Source organism: Camponotus vicinus, unplaced genomic scaffold (genome assembly GCF_025532165.1).
Source record: "Camponotus vicinus isolate PSW18456_S1 unplaced genomic scaffold, iyCamVici1.0 SCAF_5, whole genome shotgun sequence".
Classification (NCBI taxonomy): domain Eukaryota; kingdom Metazoa; phylum Arthropoda; class Insecta; order Hymenoptera; family Formicidae; genus Camponotus; species Camponotus vicinus.
This window is the reverse complement of record NW_028141977.1, coordinates 21,153,398-21,178,821: the sequence shown is the minus strand read 5'-3', so window position 1 is coordinate 21,178,821 and position 25,424 is coordinate 21,153,398. Positions and strand designations below refer to the sequence as shown.

At 27.4% G+C, this 25,424-nt stretch overlaps 2 protein-coding genes across 8 annotated transcripts; one reads left to right on the top strand and one right to left on the bottom strand.

Moving 5' to 3' along the window:
• The first annotated feature begins 3,431 nt into the window (after positions 1-3,431).
• Positions 3,432-15,406, top strand: LOC145971471 (dnaJ homolog subfamily C member 5). 3 transcript variants are annotated; one of them, XM_083099157.1, is made up of 7 exons: positions 3,432-3,669; positions 4,343-4,481; positions 4,940-5,092; positions 5,424-5,555; positions 7,563-7,616; positions 10,403-10,583; positions 12,881-15,359. In XM_083099157.1, exons 1-7 carry the CDS (start codon positions 3,650-3,652, stop codon positions 12,946-12,948), a joined length of 747 nt encoding a protein of 248 aa, XP_082955283.1. In that variant the 5' UTR covers positions 3,432-3,649; the 3' UTR covers positions 12,949-15,359. The 3 variants fall into 3 exon arrangements, with proteins under 3 accessions (XP_082955283.1, XP_082955284.1, XP_082955282.1); XM_083099156.1 differs by lacking the exon at positions 3,432-3,669 and adding an exon at positions 4,028-4,171; XM_083099158.1 differs by lacking the exons at positions 3,432-3,669; positions 7,563-7,616 and adding an exon at positions 4,019-4,171 and having other exon boundaries at positions 12,881-15,406.
• Positions 15,407-15,676: 270 nt separating this feature from the next.
• Positions 15,677-25,296, bottom strand: LOC145971469 (uncharacterized). 5 transcript variants are annotated; one of them, XR_014438889.1, is made up of 10 exons: positions 25,060-25,296; positions 24,576-24,699; positions 24,356-24,489; positions 22,210-22,306; positions 21,762-21,969; positions 20,965-21,100; positions 20,611-20,760; positions 19,466-19,595; positions 19,153-19,369; positions 15,677-15,831 (listed from the first exon to the last, which is right to left on the bottom strand). XR_014438889.1 is itself a non-coding variant. In XM_083099153.1 (9 exons), the coding sequence occupies exons 1-9, from the start codon at positions 25,143-25,145 to the stop codon at positions 19,298-19,300; spliced, it is 1,137 nt and encodes a 378-aa protein (XP_082955279.1). In that variant the 5' UTR covers positions 25,146-25,296; the 3' UTR covers positions 18,710-19,297. The 5 variants fall into 5 exon arrangements, 3 of the variants coding, with proteins under 3 accessions (XP_082955279.1, XP_082955280.1, XP_082955281.1); XR_014438888.1 differs by lacking the exon at positions 15,677-15,831 and adding an exon at positions 16,693-16,807; XM_083099153.1 differs by lacking the exon at positions 15,677-15,831 and having other exon boundaries at positions 18,710-19,369.
• Positions 25,297-25,424: the final 128 nt, after the last annotated feature.

The following is a 25,424-nucleotide window of genomic DNA, read 5'->3' as shown; positions in this document are numbered from 1 at the left end:
CCATGGAGAAGTTAGCGCATATGCAAAAAGACTATCGCGAACGCGCAGAAGTTCGCGCATGAGTTAAGACTCCCGCGCTTGCGCGAAAATACCCATGCGTTCGTAGAAGTTCGACGACACACGAAGAGTCTCCCGCGCGTGCGCACAAGGTCGCTCATGCGTGAAATACACCCGCGCATGCGCAGATGGTCGCGCATGCGCCAAAAGACTACCGCGCGTGCGCAGAAGGTTGCGCATGCGCGAAATACTCTCGCGCATGCGCCCAAAGACTACCGCGCGTGCGCAGAAGCTCGCGCATGCGCGAAAAGCGTCCCGCGCATACGCCGAATCTCGCGCATGTGCGAAAAAGGTCCCGCGCATGCGCCGAAGCTCGTGCATGTACGAAATGGGTCCCGCGCATGCGCCAAAGCTTGCACATGCGCGAAAAATGTCCCGCACATACGCCGAATCTCGCTCATGTGCGAAAAAGGTTCCGCGCATGCGCCGAAGCTCGCGCATGCGCGAAAAAGTTCCCGCGCATACGCCGAAGCTCGCGCATGCGCGAAAAGACTCCCGCTAGCGCCGAAGCTCGCGCATGCGCGAAATAGGTCCCGCACATGCGCCAAAGCTCGCACATGCGCAAAGAGGCCTACGCGTACGCAGAAGGTCGCGCATGCGCAGATGAATCCGTAAAGCGTCGTCTACAATGAGATTTTAAGGCGTAAGACTTAAGAAATTGACCAATCACAATCAAGTATTAAGAGAATACTCAACTGTGATTGATCAATTTCTTATGTCTTACGCCTTAAAATCTCATTGTAGACGACGCATAACTCACGCGCTTGCGTAAACACGCGCATGCGCTATCGTTCGCGCATGCGCATACGTAACCGTAACTCACGTCCATGCGTAGGCATACGCGCATGCGCAGTCGTTGGCGCATGCGCAGACAAAGCCGCAACTCACGCGCATGCGTAGCATACACGCATGCGCAGTCGTTCGCGCATGCGCAGACGCACCTGCATATTGACGCGCATGTGCAAACACACTGACATGCACAAACGACCGTGCGACTCCGTGAACTTAGCACCCCTATTTTGTGTTTCTGATTTTTTTTTTAATCGTTTGTAATTCGTTTGTAGATGATTGCAAGGTTAATTAAAACGTTTGTGAGATCAGCCTTTCGATGTAAAATAAAAAATAAAAATGACCGTTAAGTTAGCTCCCTCTTTTTTAATTGCAATTCTATTTAAATTCTACAGAGGATCAATCGACGCGGAATCGTTTGTGAGTCACGAAGATACTAATTAAATCATTTATGAGAAATCCGCTTCTTAAATAAAAGCCAAAAACCATATCTGATAATTTCTGGTGAAAAGACGAGAAGTTAGCTCCCCCGTTTTTAATTTCAATTCTTTTTAAGTTTTGCGGAGGATGAATCAACGCGAAATCGTTTGTGAGTGACGAATATACTAATTAAAACGTTTGTGAGATCGTCGTTTCTTAAATATAAGCCTAAAACCATATCTGATAATTTCTGGAGAAATGACGAGAAGTTAGCTCTCTCGTTTTTTATTTCAATTCTATTTAAATTCTGCAGAGGATGAATCAACGCGAAATCGTTTGTGAGTCACAAATATACTAATTAAAACGTTTATGAGATCGTCGTTTTTTAAATAAGAGCTAATAACGTACAAGCTAGTCTAAGGGTGCAATCCCATGTAGAAGAAAAAGCGGAACGGAAAAGAAGTATAGTGGGGGTAACCAATCAGAACGTTTCTCCAAAAGACATCATACCTAGCGTTCTCGTATGTATGTACATACCTAGCATATCTAGTCTTTCTTATTCATAAATAAAATTTATAAATTTATTTTTGTATAAAATAATAATGTCATCGGTAAATTTTTTATTATAATATAAAATATGTGTGTGTGTGTTTTATTTTCAGATATATATATTAAATTTTGTAACAATTTATTACACAACATTAAATTAGGTGAAAATATATTATTCTGAATAAAGTATTTGTTACAATATAAAATGTAATTTTATCATTGTTTCATATAAATAGTTTTGTTTAATTTTATATTTTCACAAAATATAAAGACATAACAAAATTACACTAAAATAATATATTTCTCTTGTTAAATTTATATTATTATAAAGTTCTTTATTCCATTCCGCTTTTATATGACTGGGTTCCCCATGGAATATATTTTACGCAAAAACGGCAAAAATTCTAACCTAAAATTTACAACAATTCTGAATTAGCTTTGTTTTTTCGTAAATTATGTTTCATTGGAATTTTCCATTTATTATAAAAAGATATTTTTTTACAAAATTGAATATTCTTGTTAACTATAATTCATAAAAAATAATTTTTTACTCTTACTTATTTCCGCTTTTTCCGGTACATGGGGAACCCGGTTATTTAAAATCGGAACAGGGGGCCTATTACGGTTTTTGAAACGAAGTGAAAATAACTAAAGTGAGGAAATTTACTAGAGCATCTACAATTTCATTTGTCGAAATCTAGTAAATCTGTTCACTTTTGTAATTTTCACCTCGCTTCAAGAACCGTAATAGGCACCCAGATATGTCTTTTGGAGAAACGTTCTGATTGGTTACCCCCACTATGGCCGGTATTCATAGTCCGTTCTTATATTTAAGATCGTCTTAAGTTCATCTTTAGATATTGTATGTATCATTTTATTGGCTATGGATTATCTGAAGATGAACTAAAGACGATCTTAAATATAAGACCGGACTATGAATACCGGCCTATACTTCTTTTCCGTTCCGCTTTTTCTTCTACGTGAGACTACGGCCGGTATTCATAGTCCGATCTTATATTTGAGATCGTCTTAAGTTCAAGCTTGAAATGCCGCAGCCATTTGATTGGTTGAATGAAGTCTTAAGTCAACCTCGGACCAGACTTAAGACAATCTTAAATATAAGATCGGACTATGAATACCGGCCTACACCCTGCCATGTGACAGCACCCTGATGTCCGAATTCATAGTCGTTTCTCAAATCTTAAGACTAGAGAATTTCTTAAATCTATCCTAATACGACCATTTCATTGGTTGAACTATCTTATTCAACCAATGAAATGGTCGCATTAGGATAGATTTAAGAAATTCTCTAGTCTTAAGATTTGAGAAACGATTATGAATTCGGACCTGATACTTTGGCCGGTATTCATAGTCCGTTCTTATATTTAAGATCGTCTTAAGAACCCATTCAACGAATCAAATAGCTGCAATGCGGTCATTGATTGGTTGAATGGGTTCTTAAGACGATCTTAAATATAAGAACGGACTATGAATACCGGCCTTTGTATATCTAGTGACTTTAATTAATTTAAAAAAGTGAAGCGGAAGACATCTCTAGATTTATAAACTCTATGGATGAAAAAGGCTTCAACGGCTTTCTCTCAGCGCCGTTTTGGCGCATATGCGTTGATCAGCGGAACTAAAATATTGAATCGTACCTTTTCGTGTGATGTGTTGATGATGATCTAAAACACCTTTGCTAAAAAGAATGCGCGTATTTTCATACGATATATGGAAAAAATGTTCGCATAGTATCGTTCAATAAAATCTAGTGGAGAAATAATAATTTCATCGTTTGAATAATTAAAATCGAAAAACTCGTACATTATTCGACATGGATAGAAGAAAAATGTCGTAAGTGAAGAATGTCGTGACATTAAAGACGCCCGATGCTATAACTGTGTGATGGCTGCTTATACATCTTATCGGTTTTTATCGTCACATTTGGCTTGTTAGATTCGTTGATTATAGATGCACTTGTTTCTTTCGAAGAGGAGTGGCAAGCAGTAGCCTAGATGAAATTCAAACTTTAAAACTTTTTTCTTTTTACCGGTTGTTACCTATATATTGTCAAAAGTAAAGATTTTATAAACGAAAAAAAGTCGTGCACATTACTCAGGTTGAACAAAGTTTATTATAAATTTCCACATACAAGCGTTATGAGATTATGTCACACATAGAGAAATAATGAATTAAAATTGTTTTGACTCTATTTAATACAGTTGATAGGTTATCAGAGTCTGAATGAATATGCATTTTTATAACTTTTTCTATATTCTTTCAATCTTTCTATATTCATATATTTCCTTTATTCATATTCGATGCACTATCAAGATTGTAGCTTAAATATTAAAAGGTAAAATTTGAGTTTTTTGAAATAATTAACTATCTAACTTTTCTGTGTTCCGAAGTAATAATATAAACGAATATTATCATACAATTAATTAACAATCGAAAGTTAAAAAATATATTGTATAAAATTTACAACTTAAGAAATCTGTATTTTGATTTTTATGTCTATTTATAGTACAGCAGGGGATTCCCTCTACCAAATTTTGGAAATCCCAAAAACTGCGACTTCGGAGGAGATTAAAAAAACATATAGAAGATTGGCTCTGAAATATCATCCTGATAAAAATCCTAATAATCCGGAAGCAGCTGAAAAGGTAATGTTTTTAAATTTATCAAATCTAAATCAATTATAATCAAATATATATATTTTTAGTAAATATACATGTAATATTTAGTACATATATTTTTTAATATTCATAAATTGTTCTTGAAAGCAATTTATCTGTATTAATAATTGAAGGTATAGGTGTATTGATAATTAAGGTATAAAGAATAATTTTAATGTTTTTGAGGTAATTTTACAGGTAATTCTAATATGTTTTCTTGCACATAACAGATTTTAAATATTTAAATATAAAATATATTATTACGCAAGTTTTTCATTTTCTCTTTGTATTTATTGTATTGACACTATATATATATATATATATATATATATATATATATATATATATGTATATGTATATATGTATATATAAATACAACTTTAATTTATAATTTAAATTTTCAAGAGAGTACAATATTTTATAGTTATATTTTATTTTTATTACAGTTTAAAGAAATAAATAGAGCACATGCTATACTGACAGATTTAACAAAACGTAATATATATGATAATTATGGATCTCTGGGTCTATATGTTGCGGAGCAGTTTGGAGAAGAAAATGTTAATGCTTACTTTGTTGTCACCTCTGGATGGTGTAAGGTAAGAGTAAGGACTAATTTGGCAAATGTCTCTTTTAACAAAATAACTTTGTATATTTTATGCTTTTTAAAATAGGAGAGTATCAAATATTTATTATATGTGTGAAATTTTTTATACATAATTTATTTTTAAATAAATGCATAAAACACATATGTGTAAAATATATTATGTAAGATAATGATAATATTTAAGAATATCATGAGCTTATTCTTCAGAATGAATAATTTGATAATTGCATTGAAATCTATGTAATTTTTAGTGATTAAGAATAGTAAATATTTAAACATTATAATTATATCTAATTACAGGCATATATTTTGTTTGTTTTTAGGCACTGTTCATGTTTTGTGGACTAATTACCGCTTGTTACTGTTGTTGCTGTTGTTGCTGCTGTTGCAATTTCTGTTGCGGTAAATGTAAACCAACTCCTCCTGAAGATAGCGGCGCATACCATAATTTACAGGTAAAAAATATTTCTAAAATTCTTATCCTTTTTAGAGAATAGGTTTTATACAAACTTTAATGCTAAATCTAGATATAAGAAAAAGCAGATTATATTTATGATGATACATATATGATAAAAAAAATTTATCACATCAAGTGTAAACAAATTCAACTAAGGAAATTAAAATTAAGTTATAAAAAAATTCTTATTTACATGTCATCATACCAAGTCAACTAAACAATTTTCTTCATTTTTGTCATTTTTCAGCAAATTTATCATTGATTTATAATATTTTAACTATTATTTTTGAAATAAATTAAAATTATATAGTTTATAAGATATAGATTTTTTTTATCAGCAGAAGTACAATATATTTAACGTCTAAAAATTGTTAGTTTTGATAGGTTTTCTCTACAGTTGAAAAGCATTTGATATAATTATATGCAAACTAGTTGCATATTATATCTCTATTTTCATTCTTACTTCATGTGCATCTTATTACTACTTTCTTTTACACATTTTTCTTTCATATCTTTTATTTTATTTTAACGTATAATAATATACAAAGAATTTGACAAAGAAATATAATGTTTTATGTACATTTTTTATATATTTATTCAAATTTAATCCAAAATTTGCTCTTATGCATGTAATATTAAAAGAGCAAATTTTAATCAAATAACACATTACTCATAAGTGCATGAAGTCTATGCTGTATGATAATACAAGCAATTGTTTCTGTTAATGTTTATGATTATCTTATATAAAGGAAAGAAAAAAATATATGCTATAGATTTTTCGCATGTGATTGCTCCATTACACATACATATACATACACATGTGCATTATATATATACATATATATATATATATATATATATATATATATATATATATATCAATGTATTTCTTAAATTCTCCATTTGAAAATATTAATTGAAAGCATTTCAAATATCATACTTTTAATGTCTAATATCTATTGACTTTATGATTTTCCAAGAGTAAATGTAATTAATTTTCCCATTTTTTTAAATATCTACTTCTCCATATTTAACATTAAATGTTATTAAAAATAATTAAATATTTAAATGCAGTTAAGGAATAAGAGTTGATCAGCACATTTTACTGCTTTGAAATCTTTTGTTGACAATCGCTTTAAGATAAATATTACTAACGTATTATGTTAAAACAAAGTTAGTATTTTTAATCTTATCTGTAACTAATATCTTTAATTAACTAATACTTAAAAAAATAATACTTAAAAAAAAATATTCAAATCCTACATTATAAACAACCTAAATTTGCTTATATTAATTATTGTTATACATTAATTAAATATAATACACACATATTGTTAAATTTGAAAAATATGAAGATATAAATTTGTCTTATTCTTTTACATTTATGCAAATTTCCGATATATACAGTTGGAAAACATATCAATGAGGAAAGAATATTTTACTAGATATCTAATTGCGAAGACAAATGATTCAAGGAGCTCATGCAACTTAAATATGATCAACCTATACATAAATGTTTGTATCCACCTTGAAATTGCAAGTACTATCTGTTGTCCTTTTTTTCATCGGACACTATAGATGCTTTATGTCAGCACAATTCTCGATGTTTTTAGCTATGAATATTTAATTTAATATTACACATACACATACATAAATGGTTTTAACATTATTTCTAATGTATTTGTATTGTCAAAATAAGAAATTGTTTTGTATATAGCATGAAACAAAAAAAAATTTTGATATTTTTCTTTAAATATTTTTTGCAGTATAATCTTAATTGTAATCATTACTTATTTGTTTAATTAGTTTTTTTTATTTCTAAACAAAATTATGTATTTATTTTACAAATTCTGATATAGATATAGCTCATTGTATTATTTGTGTGGAATAGTTGTAAATAAAAAAATGCATAAACTTTTATGATTGTGCATGCCAAGTTATGTTTTGTTTTTTAGGAAAGCGTACATAGTTTAGCGGTTTTGTTTATGTTATTATTGTATTATAGCGGAACCCGAATCCAGAGGCTGTTGTGACAAATCAACCGAGAGGTTTTGGCAAGGTAAGATTTTTTAACGCTCGAAATTTTAATTTTATTCTTTTCTTTTGCTATACGATTAATCATAAATATTTTAATGCTTTTTATTTTTTTCTTATTAAAATATTTTGGAATGAATCTACACACAATACACATAAGTAGTCCTTGTACTAATATATTTTGTTATAATAACTGCGCACACTACTTTACCTCTGTGAGCAATGTGAAAGGTAAATTATTGTAGATCCCATATACTTTTATACAACATATTGCATAATATACTTGTAATTAATAGAAAATGCAATTCTCTTTAAAGATCCGTTAAGTTTATAACGTATTAATAATTTATAACATATGTAGGATTGTAATTTATACTATTTCTCTCATCATAGTTATTAAAATTAAAAGATATTAAATGATTTTTAATTTTTTTACTCTGCAAATATATGACTCTTACGAAAAGTTATAAAGTATTCATATCTTTTTTCTAAAAATAAATACCGATTTCAATAATATAATTCTAAGCATTTAAAATGTACATATTATATTATGCATCATGTTAATGAAAAAATAAAAAAAAACAGCAAGTATAAATTTATTGAAAAATAATTATTCATTGTATTATAATTATGCTACAAGTTTGTCTATAGTACTTAATGCATCCAGATCGGAAAGTTTTACAAAATTATGTTGCTTTGTTATGCTTCTGTATTGCTCATTTTTTAATCATTTCTTCTGCTGATGTAAAAACTTTGATTAAATTTCCAGTATGTGTGATTTATATATTATATAAAATATTTATATATTTTTTTTATTATGAAAAATCCATCTTTCCTTTATACATTATCCTTTTGCATATCAGCAAACTAAATTAATGAAGGGTAAATATTGTTTAAATTGTAAAAATAAATAAATTATATATATATATATATATATATATATATATATAGAAATTAAAGTTGACTTGGTATGATCATAAGAGTGAAATAAAGATACTACACACACACACACATATACATGTATATTGTATATGCACATGTATATACGCAGACATACATATTATATCTATATAGTATTCGAAAATATATAAGAAAACATATACACACATACATGTATATAGATGGAATATTCCATAACTGGTGATGATTCTATATGAAAAAATAAGTCCAAGATCTTTTTTGAAAAAAATTCATTCTACATTATTGATTTCTTTATTCTTGTAAAGTTATTATGCTTCTGATTGTATTATCGGTATTATACGGAATATCATGTATATAGAGGATATTTGATAAACATTGAATCAAGACTCGTGAGGGATAGAGTGAAGTAAACTGAATAGAGAAACCCTTTGCCATTTTGCAATTTCCATAATAATTATTGCGATATTAATTAAAAAAGATTGACGAATAAGCGCACGTTTCGCACGGCTAGACTGTGGAATGTGTACTCTAGTTATGTCAGCGACAAGTGTCACAGTAACGAAAACTTTAGCCGTATGTTTCCTTCTTTTTTTTTCGTTGGCGTACGACACTCGCCGCTGACATACCTAAGCCAATATTCATAATCCTTTCTTATTTTAAGATCGTTTAAAATAATGTCTTAAGATGCTAATTCAATTCTGTAATTGATATAATATCTTAAGATTGTATTTAAAAGTCTTAAATATAAAAACGTACTATCAATACCGGCCCCTACACATCTCGCAATTTAGCCATGCGAAACGCGCGCTTCGCCAATCTTTTTTAATTAATATTTCAACAATTATTGTAAAAATTGCAAAATGATGCAGGACTTTTCTATTCAGTTTACTGCGCTCTCTTATCCGCTCGCAAACGTTAGTTCAATCTTTAGCAAACATTCTGTGTGTGTGTATATATATCTATATATATATATATATATATATATATATATATATATATATATATACACACACACACACACACACACACACACACACACACAGTGTGTCCGATCACATCTCGTATATTTGAAATTTAATATATTTAATGTATTTTCTTCACAAATAATAGAAAATTATTATTCATTTTTTAATCTTATAATAATAAATAATTACGATTACTTTTTTGCACATAATAATTTTTTTTAGCAGTTAAGATACTGAATATAATAATAATAAAACTAATAATAAAATAATAGAAAAAAATAATCTTTTCTCTCGTTTTCACCTTAATAAAAGATTCGCCTCTGGAACAATCAGATATGAATCTGACTATTTCATTTCTACCTTTTTCATATAATTTTGAAAACATTTAAATGAACATAATTTTAATTTTTCTGTAAATTTAATTTAAATGTTTCTAAAATTATAAAAAGATAGAAACGAAACAATCAAATTCATATCTGAGATTGTGCCAAGTAGACTTAATTTAATTAATTAACTATTTTGAAATGTTTAATTATGTATCAATGTGAAATATGTTTCATATTACATTTGTTATTTAAAGAAATAATATCGAGATATTTATTTTCTCTAAAGGTGAATTTTCTATTAAGGAGGGAAAGGAAGAAAATATTGCTTTTTTCTACTATTATTTTATAATTATTACTTTTACTATTATATATATTCGATATTCTAATTGTTAAAAAATTATATACAAAATTATGTGCAAAAAAATTATAATTATTTATTACTACAATAAATTAAAAAATGAATAACAAATTTCTATTATTTGTAAAAAAATATATAAAATACATTTCAAATTAGTTAAATCATTTTCATGGATATATAAATCACCTAACAGAAAATTACGTTATATGTATTTTTCGATATTCAAAATGTGCATTCACAGGAGGATGAAAGTGATGATGATGCTGTGACAGCTCAACCTCAAAGTGGTGCATCGCCAAACGCATCTAACATACAGCAACCTATATTTGCCATGCCTGCACCAGGATCAGCGATACCGACGTCAACAGTTAACGAAAGCACGAATCTAAACAGCGGCGGTGAACGCGTGATTTATACCACTGGTATTACGAGTTCTTGAATGTAGAAAGTGCATATTATGAGTTGTTACCTTCCATACATTGCCATTAATTATTCAGTCCAATTTAATGTTTGCTTTTTTCTTTTTACTAATTCTTTTTGTTAATTGTTATGATATATTTTATACGCTTTCATATCAATGACGATTTTAGCACATCGAAAAAAATTATGCTAAAATAATTTTTTGATTATACATACAATTATTTTAAAAAATCTAAATTAAATATAGATTTATTGTGTAAAATTATGTATATAAACTAAAAACCTGATGTTAATCACAAATCCTTTTTTTTTCATATTTCAATGAGTAAAACAAGTAAAATTCTAAATTTTTTGGAATTCTTCTTGAATTTTTTTAATTAAACTTCCGTTATAATTTCTTTTTAATTTAAAACAAATTTGTCCACCGATTGTTTATTAAATAATTAAAACTGCATTGGAAAAGTAACATGTTTTATAGGTCATGTGTCTTTAATATTACAAAAAGATATCACTAAAATGAAAAGACGCCAACATTTCATTTCTGTAGTGATAAATGATAAATAAATAATATAAATAATACTTGAAATTTTTCGAAAGAACTTTGCTTATTTTGACGGGATGTTTTGCATATTTTTGTGGCAAACGATAACGTACAAATGTATGTTCCAATTAGTTTAATTGTATCCCAGAAACCACACAATTCTACGCCAATATATGCGTATATCGTGTGTATGTGTATGTATATGTATATATAAATATATATATATATATATATATATATATATATATATGTACATATATACACACACACACATTAAAAAGAGATATTTAATAATAATTTAATGAATTCATAATTCACATCTTATCTTATTTTCGCATATGTGATGTGTGAGTGAGTGAATGAGTATTTGTAAAAGGGGAAGAGAGGAAGAGAATGAACACGGAAATGCATATATGTCTGTACCGTGTATCTGCATAATATGCGTGCGGACATATATGTGCCGTAAGCGCGCGCACACAAACGATTCGATTTTATGCATTATTTGGCATTATTCTTTTCTACATTTCTATGAAACAATTGAAATATCACAATATAACATTTTATTATTTCTGACACAATATTTAAGTTAATTATTATACTTTGTATTGATAGTCAATTTTTAAAAAAATATTTTTATTGAAAAATTTTCAATTATATTGGACCATTTATTTTGGATAAATTTTCATCATAACAAAAAAATATACACTGTGTAATTGTGTATACGATTTGTTAATTACGAATTGTTTAATTGTTTTATTATTACTTTTAATTTGCTTTATGCTTTGCTGTTGTTTTTATTCTTCAATGAAATTTTCACATATATGCTTTTATTTGTAATATACGTACTTTTACTATATTTAATGTGATTTTTTACAATAACGAGGCATAAGTTTGTTATAAGTCAAAAATTTTAATTGGAAATTTTGTAATTTTGCATATGAAATAATTAGAAATATCAAATATTATAACAACACTATTATCATTTTTGATAACAATGAACAATAATTTACATCTAAGTCTATATTACGATACAACATTGTATATAACAAATTCATTACTACAAGAACTCTAAAAGAGAGACTTATCGCGCGCGCACTTTTTTTTGTGTGTGTGTGTGTGTGTGTGTGTGGTGGGTGGGTGGGTGGGTGGGTGGGTGGGTGGGTGGGTGTGTGTGTGTGTGTGTGTGTGTGTGTGTGTGTGTGTGTGTGTGTGTGTGTGTGTGTGTGTGTGTGTGTGTGTGTGTGTGTGTGTGTGTGTGTGTGTGTGTGTGTGTGTGTGATGTCAGATATATATATTTTAAATTCTCATAAATATAACACGAATATATTTCCCTCCTTCTCAGCATTTTTCATATAAATTATTTTTTTACTTACTCTCCAGATTAAAAGTGAATCAAGAGGCTTTTCATTTTTTATCTGTAAAAATCAAGCTTTCTTAAAAATTATTTAAATCTAATTTTATTTATTCTTCTTATTAAAATATGATATTTTATGAAATTTTGTAGAAAATTTCATGCACTTATAAGATATTTAATACAATTTCGCGAATTATCAGTTAATATCTGCATGTAATTATACGGATTATAATAATAATAGAGATTGCGAGATATGCATTTCTATTCATAGAGTATATATGTCATACTTGATTACTTAACGTTTAATAATTATATAAATTTATTCTACAAATATATTGATAATAATAAAATAAATAAGTAGTGTTCTAACGACTTGCTATGACTAATATAATATTTTAATGTAGCGGCTGCTACAAATCCATTTATAGGAGCCAATGCAGCTTCAGCTGATACCGGACCATCCAGATGGTAGACTGAGCACATGGAAAATTATGGACATTCAATTTATATTTCTTATAGTGTCGGATCTTTATAATAGCTCATTATTAATATAGATCATTGTTTTGATAATGTATAGATGCTGCAGTTAGTTTAATATAATAACTCTTCTTTTTCTCTTTCTATTTTTTTTTCTTTATGTGCAGTCTTTATTGTTTTTTCTAATTATTTCCTTTTTATTGTATTCAATATGATATATATGCGTACACACGTGTATATATATATATTATACATAATTATTAGATTTTATTTATTTAAATGGTCTCGACTTTAATATATCTTGCACGATTAAGGAACTATAATTATTATACATAATTATTAGATTGTATTTATTCAAATGGTCTCGACTTTAATATATCTTGCACGATTAAGAAACTATAATTTCTTAACTATTGATAAAATACATTCTATATTTAAATTTTTCAAACTCTTAAAGTATTTTATTTCCTTTTTAAATTCTTTTTTTATAAAATCTTTAGAAAATTAATGCATATATATATATATATATATATATATATATGCATTAATTTTCTAAAGATTTTATAAAAAAAGAATTTATATGTGTGTGTGTGTGTGCAGAATATGAAATAAGATGGAGCCTTGCTAAAAAAAGATATATAAATTCTTATACTAACAAGATATGATCATTCTTTTAATCAATCGAAAACATGATCATCTCTTTTACTTCCTCAGAATATATTAGCATAATTAAAATTGTTGGTATTTTAATCTAAACATCCGTCTTGAATCAATTTTTTAAGTTAACATGTGATTATTTTACAGTGATAATGATAATTATACAAAAAATGTAGAAAATATGAAAATATCAATAGCAGAAACGTATTCTTTTCAAGTCTGCTATTCTCAATGAAACCTTAATTATTATAAAGTTGTATGATATTTGGCATTTATTTGAAATATTGATAAATTGCACGTTTCTATTACTTTTCAACTTTAGTACATTTAAAAAAATTTTTTTTCAAAATTTTTTAAATTTCACCTTGATCTTAGTAATTGTTATATATATTTATCATTGAACTTTTTATTAAAGCATTGTAACAACTTGTGTGAAATTACACGAAAAAAGTTCAATTTATTTAAAAATCTTAATTTAAAAATCTTAATTGAATTAATTAATTTAAAAATACTAATTTAAAAAATACAATTATACTATTGATCTCCTATATTTTGCGATGAACTTTATTGTTATTAGTTGTTAATAATAGTAAAGATTAATGACTGCAAATTTGCATATATGAATAATCCTTATGAAAATTTATATAAAAATCTGTGTGATATAATTATCTATTAAAATATAAACTGTGAGTTAAATTTTATGCTATACATCTGTGACATTTAAGTGACATACTAAAAGTATTATCATTTATTTGAATATTTAATATCGATCGTAAATTTAGTTTAATTTAGAAATTTATTATATTTTGCTGGTTTTATTTATTCCATTTTAATTATCTAAAAATAACGTTTTTATTTCGCACATTGGGATTAATCTATGGTATAATTTGGTATTTAGTAAGTTTTATTAATATTCATGAATTCTTCTTTCTTTGAGAGAAAATATTGAATAGAATATAATCAAACCATTAATATCAAGAATATATAAAATAAACATTGAGTCTTTAATCAGGCAAAACAAGATTTTTTTTAAAATATTTTATCTGCACATTAATAAATATATTGATTACAATTTTTAAATATATATAAACACAGAGTGATTCGTTCAAATCATTTATTCCAGTAATTTAGTATTTAATACCACTAGTCAAAAAAAAAATTTATTTGGACAAAACTGTTAAAATATAAGTCATATTATTATCGTTAGAAACAGTTTTGCTCTTAAAGAGATTCAGAGTTGTATATTTCGTTAGCAATACACATAGCGTATTGACTATTATATGAAGATGAGAAAGAATTACAACGCCTTGTGGTGTAATGTATTTGATAATATTGTTTAGATTTATCTCTTTTCACGCATAATTTCTCCATTTTGTAAAAAGTATAATCTCATGTATATCAATGTATCGCTATGTATGTATGTATGTATCGATTAATTTGAATATTTACGCCGCATCGATTAAATGATGCAAGTATGCCTACAATAAGATTTCTTTAATTATAAATATTTATCTGTATTGTCCAAATGTGTGATTATGTAAATGACAAATATATTGTCAATCTACAAGAATATTTTCAGGACTTTTAACGGTATAAACGATAATATGTAATTTATATTGTAACGTAAATGTGTGAGAGATAAATCAATTGAACGTAACATGAAAAAGCCGCCTGAATTTTTATAGAACGTATATAGATATCTGCGAAATAATTTTTATTAAGTCTATTCAAATGTAAACCTTTAAACACCTTGGAGTTCTTCACTGCGATTATATCGAATGATATTGAAAATGAGATATCATGGAAAAATCTCTTCTTTTTATTATTTTACATTAGTTGGCGTATATACAATTTAATTTATTTTGTACACTCTCATATTTGTGTATGTCTTACATTTTCAACAAATTTTTTTAGAGTGTAAAATGATATTTTTTAATTGAATTTTATTTCTCAATAAATGTACATTTATTTAGTTATCTATTTATTTTTTTAATAATTTATTCATCTGTGTGTCGTGCGCGCACACAGAATTAATGTATCTTTATACCGATTTCATAAATACAGAACAGAGTAAAATTTTTTGGGGAGCAAAGTAAAATAAATTATACATTGAGATTGTTAAAAGATAGTTCAGATCCTGATAAATATGTATATTCCATTATTTTGCTGATGTAATTACAATTTGCATCATCAAGCGTAAGATACACGAAGCTCTCTCTATCTAGTATAAAGATAAAGAGATCATTCTTTATTTGCATTCTGTATACTTGTTATATGAAACTTTAACAAAAAATATTAAATGGATAAAATGTCGATCATAAAACAGATAATTAACTCTTTGATAGACTTGACGGTTTTCAAAATTTACACAATAATCAATAGAAAAATATTATATATGTATTCGTAACTCCAGGAAACACAAAGTAATAATAACATAACATCAATGTTATAATTTTCTACTCAACAATATAACTGCAAGATAACATGCCTCATATAAAACAATTACATTGTTGAATGAGAAATTATAACATTACTGTTATGTTATTATTACTTTGTGTTTGCTGAGAACATATGAGAATTCTCATAATGTTAAATATCTATATGCGCAGTTAATCTTAAATATTTATATGCATTTATTCAGTTGCCTATTTCACAATATTTTCAATCACGATCACATAACAAATATTCAGAAATATTATATAGATGTACGTAATTATGTTTATTATATATAAAGTACTTCTATATTTAATGTTCCATAAATATATCATGTTTACATGATTGAATATACATATAAAAGCATAATTATTACAACTGATAATGTTGTATTTAAAAAAAATAATTATTGTAAAGTTAACATTGTGTAAAATATAAAAACTGTAAATAAATTAGATTAAACTATTGAACAAAATATATTTCGTATTTCGTACGCTTGCGATTTTTTCTTTTGATTTAAAATATTATTAGAATTAAAGATTAAATTTAAAAAAATACAAGACTTTATTAATAAATAAAGTTATTTTGAGTATTTAATTTTTAAAACTACATATGTAATAACTTATTAGTGTATATATACATAGTACACATGTGTACAATAGTACACATAATACATAAAATTTAATCAACGATGAGTAACTTAAGATTCTTGTTTTCTCACTGCATTAAATTATGATGTCAAAAGAGATTCTGCGAATTTCATTCTTGTGATCGAAATAAATTAGTTTTTTTCGTATATTTCCGTTCGATATATAATTATAAATTTGTCAAATAAATCGAATGCTCCTTTTTTGCATTAGTTGTAAAAAAAAACTACACACACACACACACACACACACACACACACACATATATATATATATATATATATATATATATATATATATATAAAGGGTGAGCCATTTTAATTAACGCACGCAATTATTTCGGAAACAAAGCATTTTAGAGAAAAATGTTTCAGACAAAAGTTTTATGGTTTCGAGGGGGCCATAAGATGGTATCATTGGTTTGACACTGAAGAGTCATTTGAAGGTCACGTGAAGGTCACTTCAATTTTTTTAAATGGAAAACCCTATATATTTTTGCACACTCTTGTAGCTTATCTCGAGAGCTTTCCAAAACACTATAATTAAGTACCTTTTCGTTAAGTACTTTTTGAGTTATGAGGCTTGAAATAATTTCTTAATTTTACATAAACCGTAAAATATCTTGTAAAATATTCATTTTTCGATTATCTTACCTTAATACTTTTACGTACAAAATAATGAGAGGAATCAATTGGTCTAAAGAAAACACATAGTTGTTTTGAAGAAAAAATATGGAATTGTTAATTGCAAATTACATATTTTTTCTTCAAAACAACTATGTGTTTTCTTTAGACCAATTGATTCCTCTCATTATTTTGTACGTAAAAGTATTAAGGTAAGATAATCGAAAAATGAATATTTTACAAGATATTTTACGGTTTATGTAAAATTAAGAAATTATTTCAAGCCTCATAACTCAAAAAGTACTTAACGAAAAGGTACTTAATTATAGTGTTTTGGAAAGCTCCCGAGATAAGCTACAAGAGTGTGCAAAAATATATAGGGTGTTCCATTTAAAAAAATTGAAGTGACCTTCACGTGACCTTCAAATGACTCTTCAGTGTCAAACCAATGATACCATCTTATGGCCCCCTCGAAACCATAAAACTTTTGTCTGAAACATTTTTCTCTAAAATGCTTTGTTTCCGAAATAATTGCGTGCGTTAATTAAAATGGCTCACCCTGTATACAGGGTGTCCTAGACCACCCGTACACCCCTTTTCTTTCAAAAACTAAGCATTTTAGAGAAAAACGTTTTCGACAAAAATTGTATGGTTTTGAGGGGAACATAAGATGGTGTCATTGGTTTGACCTTGGGTGGCATCGTTAAGGTGAGGTCAAGGACACCTTTAATTTCTTAAATGGAACCACCTATTTTTTATTGCATATTCTTATAGCTTATGTCGAGAGCTTTCCAAAACATTATAATAAAGTATTTTTTCATCAAGTACTTTTCGAGTTATAAGGCTTGAAATAATTTCTTAATTTTACATAAACCATAAAATATTTAGTAAAATACTTATTTTTCGATTATCTTACCTTAATACTTTTATGTACAAAATAATGAGAGGAATCGATTGGTGTAAAGAAAACATAATTGTTTCGAAAAAAAAAATGTAATTGTTAATTGCAAATTACATTTTTTTTTTCGAAACAATTTTGTGTTTTCTTTACACCAATTGATTCCTCTCATTATTTTGTACATAAAAGTATTAAGGTAAGATAATCGAAAAATAAGTATTTTACTAAATATTTTATGGTTTATGTAAAATTAAGAAATTATTTCAAGCCTTATAACTCGAAAAGTACTTGATGAAAAAATACTTTATTATAATGTTTTGGAAAGCTCTCGACATAAGCTATAAGAATATGCAATAAAAAATAGGTGGTTCCATTTAAGAAATTAAAGGTGTCCTTGACCTCACCTTAACGATGCCATCCAAGATCAAACCAATGACACCATCTTATGTTCCCCTCAAAACCATACAATTTTTGTCGAAAACATTTTTCTCTAAAATGCTTAGTATTTGAAAGAAAAGGGGTATACGGGTGGTCTAGGGCACCCTGTATATACGGAGTGTAACTTAAGAAGCTCCCAATAAGCAAATAGAGTTATTCCCGATTAAAAATCGAATCGAAAAGTCCCGAACCATTTTTTTCTATAATGCTTAACAAAGTCGTAATTATTGAGTAAAGTCGCACCAATTAGCACCGATCTTTAGCCGGGCGCGTAAGTAAGATTTTTTTAATTTTTTTAATAACACTATTTGCTTAGTGGGAGCTTTTTAAGTTACACCCTGTACGTATGTATGTATACACACACACACACACACACATGTATATATATATATATATATATATATATATATATATATATATATATATATATGTATATATATATATATATTGCAAAAAAAGATTTGATATGATTTTTAATGTCGTAATTCAATATTGCAGTATACCAATGATTGTAGTATACATCATATGTCAGAAGCTATTTTCCTATTTCACTCATTTTTTTTTGCTGTATTTCAAAAAATTTGTCGTCACCAACGTTGAATAATCCGTGCAGAATGTTCTTGTTCTGTAAACGTAGGAAAGAACCGTTTACGGAAATGTATTATTCTCATTTTTTCTTTTTGTTCGGTTGAAATATACTTCTTGTCGTTTCATCTTTTTCTATAATTTAAATATATTGCACAATAATAATCTAGTTTTAAAGCAAATAGCACATATGTATATATAATGCACACGAATTATCTAGGCAAAAATTACCTCTAATGTATGTTTCTCCAGCTTATCGTATTTATACGCTTCATTGAGTTCTTCCAATATTCGATATCTACTACCAATTTCTATGTCATATTTAGCTATTATTGCCAATAATTTTGATTCAATTGTCAATCTATACAGGTAGTGATTATATAATTACAGGGTGTCCTATTTTAAATAACGCATTGATATTTCTCCAACACCTCTATTAAAAAATGTTTCGTACAAAAGTTTTGTAATCTCGAGGGGAACATAAGATAATACATTGGTTTGATCTTTGATGAAGGTCATAAGGTTTAAAATCATTTTCATTTTTGGAACCATCCTAATTTGTTTGTATAAATCGATTCTTCACAGTATTCCATGTAAAAAGTTAAAAGAATAGGATAGCCAAAAGTTGGAATAGCTTACGAGATAATTTTTATTTTAAGTTGATATAATTTTATATAAACTATAAAATATCTCGTAAAATATATATTTTTCGATTATCTTATCTCAATTTATTTCGATTATCTTATCTCAACTTTTATGCACAGAATAATGAGAAGAATCAATTGATGTAAAGAAAATACGTAGCTGTTCTTAAGAAAAAAATTTGTAACTGTTCATTGCAAATTCATATTTCTTCTTAAAAACAATTATGTGTTTCCTTATTCACACTGATTAATTGCCATCATTATTTTGTACATAAAAATATTGAGGTAAAATAATAAAAAAATGAATATTTCATGAAATATTTCATAATTTATGTAAAATTATGTTAACTTAAAAATATGTCGTATTATAAAAAGTCAAGTTTTCGCCATTCTATCCTTATAACTTGTTGCGCGAAGTATTGTAAGGAATTATTTCATATAGACAAATTGGGTGGTTCCATTTAAAGAAATGTAAATAACTTTAAAATGATTTCATTACCTTTATCCAAGATCAAGCCAATGACATTATCTTATGCCCTTTTCGAAATCACAAAACTTCTGTACGAAACATTTTTTGATGGAAGTCTTGATTTTTCAGAAATATCATTATGTTATTTAAAATAAAACATCTTGAATAAACAAATATATAAAAAAATAAATAATTCAAATTTTATTTATATATATATATATATATATATATATATATATATATATATATAATATATATAATACCTGCGTTTACGGATAGTTTGTTCCAATTTCGTATTTATATCTTTCAAGGATTCAAAATCATCTATAACATTCTCCAACCCTAACCGTATTTCATTTTGTTCGAATTCCCACGCTTTATATAAAGTAAATTGTTTCTTCTCATATTTGATACTATAAAAATAATTCATAATATAGATAAATAATGCTTCTATAGTATGTAGTATGTAAACATAATAATTAAATAATGATCTCATAATAATTCTATATTCTATTTTTATATAATAGTAATAAATTCTACATTGTATATATAACAGTAATAGTTTTATATTCTACATTTTACACAATGTATAAAAATAAGCTTTTAAATAGACATACGTTGTATTTGTGATGTCTTCATTACATTTTTTGTCGATTTCATTAATAGCAATTAAATTTTTTCTATATCGTTTGACTATGTTCTCGAGCATTCTTTTATGATTAATTCGTTGCCTCTCTAAATCTGTAGTAAATACTACAAATCCCAAAGGAAAAAAAAGAGATTTTACATATATGTGTGTGTGTGTGTGTGCGCGCGCGTGTGTGTATGTGTGTGTATGTGTGTGTAAATCTAATATTTATTATAACTTTTCTTGCGTTGCTTAGGCCCTACGCACAATAGGAAAAATATTAAATATTAAATATTAAATTTATAGAACGAGAGAAAGGAACTCTTCTCTTCTCTTTTTCTCTTTCTATAAATTTAATATTTAATATTTAATATTTAATATTTTTCCTATTGTGCGCAGGGCCTTATGTATTACTTTATACTGTACAAGCACGCATAGGCTAAAAGTATCGTTTTACGCATATGCAAAGTTATGTCTTTTCATTCTGTGTGTGTGCTATATATAGTTGTAAGAGACTAAAAAGTATAAAAAAAGAGGGTGTTTGTTCTTTAAGAATTAGATACATAAATTTCTATGAAATGTTTCAAAATGTGCGAGCTAGGTTATTTATGCACGGAAACATAATTACACAAAACATTTTCACTTTGCGTGTTAAAAGAATTTAAAATATAAATAGAGACTGAGGGAGAAAATGCTAAGAATATAGAATTTCTTTAGTTTTAAAATGTTAACATATAAGTTTGACTGTACATCATATTTTTTTATGTGCAAAAAATTTTAATTTACTAGCAATATCGTTGGCAGATTTCTTGTGGCAGCGCCAGAATTGTCTGTAATATAATTCTTTATGCCTCGCATGTTCTGGCATAAGATGCATTCTGCATAAACTATAATCTAACAAATAACGGATGTGATGCAGAAATAAAGCTGATGGCATTGAAATATGTTTATAGCGAGGATTTGTACGAAGAATATCAACATGTTTGTCAAGAATCTGGTAAAAAAGAATAAGTGATTAGAAAATATGGCAACATAAAAAATAAAGTATTTCTATTTTTATAAAATAATTATGATCAAATTTTTGTTTATATAAATTTGATGCTCCTAATCTCAATAATATCTTAACAAATTTCGTGTAAATTTATATCTAGTATTTACAAATAAAAACAAATTTTATGAATTTTTGAAATTTTGAAGTTTTCTTATAAATCAAATAAATATAGATAGAGACAACCTTCAATACTTTGTAGACCACGTAATCGAAACTCAATGTGTCGTATAGAGTTCTTTTAGAATATGCTTTTATATCATTAATTCCTTGTTTATAAATGCTAGAGTGTAAATATTTGTTTAATTATAAATTGTAAATTGGAACCATCGGTAAATACCAGAGATGTGCATTTAATGATTATTGAAAGTCGATACATTCAAAATGGAGATACAAATGTAAAATAAATGTACCTCTATTTTGTATTCTGTATTTAAAATATATTTTTTTAATTTTAAAAACCATTTTAAATTTTCATTGAAATAATTTTCACTATCTATCTTCTACTTTAAGAGCATTTTTCTTACAAACTAAAAAATTAATTGAGATTATCGATATAAGCTCTAAATATAAATAAATTAAGACATTAATGTAACACTGTGTTGTATTTATTCATCGTAGTGATTTTTTAATTAAATACTTAATATTTAATATTTTAATTAAATATTAATCATTGTGGGAAATACACCTAGTATACGTTCTCTCAATGTATACGCAGACACTGGCTCGTGCTTTAGCCTGCATAGTTATAATTATTCCCATTGCCACATCATTTATGCTGGCAATAGTATGTAATATACATGTATATCATGTGGCGATACCAAAATATAGATGCGTTTCACGAAATAAGAACAGACCGTAAAATATTTAATCTAATAGATAGATAATAAAAAATGAAGATAATAGGAAATAAAAATTTAGATATAAATATATAAGAATATAAATATTTTTTAAAAACCATTTTTATTTTAAGAAACCATTTTAAAAATGTCTATTTTCCATTTTCTATTTTAAGTGGATAAAAACAAATTTGCATTTTGCAATTTGCATTTTTTAAATGAAAAGATTCTATTTACATTTTCCATTTTACAAATAGATTCGGACACGTTCACTTTGCACATCTCTGGTAAATATATATACAGGGTGTTCGGAAATTCAATCGACAAATTTTCAAAGATTGTCGGGGGCACCATAAGAATCATTTTTTGCAAATGAACCTGGGGTCGGAAACCTGTCATTACATCGCTACGGCATACGGAGTGTTGGAAAGAGTCGGGACCTCGAAATATCACAAAAAATAGAAGTTTTACAAATAATTGTTTCAAACAAAAGTTGTAGGGTGTAAAAAGGTCTATTTACTGGCGCCATGTGTTTGACCTTGGATGGCGTCGCCAAGGTCACGACAAGGCCACCTTGAATTTTTGAAATGGAACCCTCAACTTTTTATTGCATATTAGAAATCAGAAATAAAATACTTTATTTTCTAGATGATGATTTCAATCGGATACGTGCTTTAACAGTGCACAACAGTGTTTGGAGTACAAACTCAAGTCTACAAAAAAATGAAGGTTTTTATTTGCTCGAATGTCTGTAATAAAAAATGGACCAAAATATACGCATCGGTCAGTTATAAAAGTAGAACCACCATCATTTACCACTTCTACCTTCATTCGCGGATAATAATACGATAGCTACAGTCGTCGATTTATCAGGAAAAACTTTATAACTTCAATAACTTCGAAACGGCTTACTTAAAGTCGGTAAAATTACTGCTTTGAAAAGGTCTCGAGAAGGGCTACAAGAATATGCAATAAAAAGTGGAGGGTTCCATTTCAAAAATTCAAGATGGCCTTGTCGTGACCTTGGCGACGCCATCCAAGGTCAAATACATGGCACCAGTAAATAGACCTTTTTACACCCTACAACTTTTGTTTGAAACAATTTTTTGTAAAAGTTCTATTTTTTGTGATATTTCGAGGTCCCGACTCTTTCGAACACTCCGTATGCCGTAGCGATGTAATGACACGTTTCCGACTCCAGGTTCATTTGCAAAAAATGATTCTTATGGTGCCCCCGACAATCTCTGAAAATTTGGCACATTTTGCACATACGTATAACATTCAAAATATCTCACGCACGCGCCGCTGGGTGTACCACTTATTAGGAAGATCCGTGACTAGCACATAATATATATAGTAATATTACATGGGCTCAAAAAACAACATATTTATAAAAAAAAAACAGAAAACAGATATTACATTAATTCAAGACAATTTCAAAGTCTATGGATGTATATAGCACATGTGTGTCTTTTAATCTGATCACTGATTACCTGATTACGCAATTTTGTTGTAAGCATCTACAGCAAAATGTAATACTGCATAAAACATCGTTTATTATATTCATTTCATTCGTTGTAAAAACTGTGGATAATTCAGGATCCAATATAAGAGAAGGCAAAGCCATCTAAGATTATATATAGATTTATTATATTATCAGAAAGCACATATGTATATTATAAATATGTATATTAGTGAAGAAAATATAGTTGCATTATTAACTGCTAATTCCAGTTTTCTTATCATAGATTCAAAAATAGTTGTTGTAAACGTCAACATAATCGATCTTTTTTCAGCTTTTCTCTCGTGTTCACTGTTGTATCGTTTTTCAGTAATCCTGAATACAGAGAAAGGAGAATTTACTATGTCGTTTACTATTTCCCTAATAAAAATATAATCCAACAAATATACTTGAAAAGGCAATTTAGCATATATACAAAAAGTGTTTTACTAAAAAAAAAATATTATCTTTAGATATGTTTCTTGCTCTAAAATTAAATGTCAAGTTCCATCTTAGAAGTTTTAAGCTATCATTAACATTATCGTACCTACGATAATGATAATGAATGTATCAATAATGTAAAAATTCAGGTTAATATGCGTGCTAAGTTAATAATAATAAATTTTTCATACACGTGTGTGATAGAGAAAAATATTTAAAATTTGAGTTTGCAATATAATCAATGTATATACATACGTGATATAATCTGATTTCACAAAATATGCCTCATTATATTGATTTTTCTCGAAATTATTACTATAATAATTACTTGAAAAATACATGATGTAAATATAAATGTATTAAAAAATATAAGATTGGCGTATGTATATATATGAGAAAGAAATAAAAATTGAAAAAACAAACTAACATCGTGAAAAAGAAATCCTTCCAATTTTCGAGCTTGCAATCACAGACTGAAACATGATTCAACTGTGTCAAAAAAATTTTCGACGAGATATCTATTATTTACTTATTTGTAAACACCTTTCTTTTTGCTTATCTGCAAATTCAAAGTATAATTTCGCCATACATAAGTATAGAGAATATACATGAATAAAAAG

Bases quoted from the DNA above. Each gene is read 5' to 3' on its own strand.
- LOC145971469 (XM_083099153.1), bottom strand. From the start codon at position 25,145: ATGTATTTTTCAAGTAATTATTATAGTAATAATTTCGAGAAAAATCAA. The intron at 24,700-25,059 runs GTATGTATATAC...CTCTGTATTCAG, and splicing joins GTGAAATCAGATTATATCAC to GATTACTGAAAAACGATACA. The intron at 21,101-21,761 runs GTAAATTAAAAT...TGGGATTTGTAG, and splicing joins ATCTGCCAACGATATTGCTA to TATTTACTACAGATTTAGAG.
- LOC145971471 (XM_083099156.1), top strand. From the start codon at position 4,137: ATGCACTATCAAGATTGTAGCTTAAATATTAAAAG. The intron at 4,172-4,342 runs GTAAAATTTGAG...GTCTATTTATAG, and splicing joins TGTAGCTTAAATATTAAAAG to TACAGCAGGGGATTCCCTCT. The intron at 10,584-12,880 runs GTATTACGAGTT...ATTTTAATGTAG, and splicing joins ACGCGTGATTTATACCACTG to CGGCTGCTACAAATCCATTT.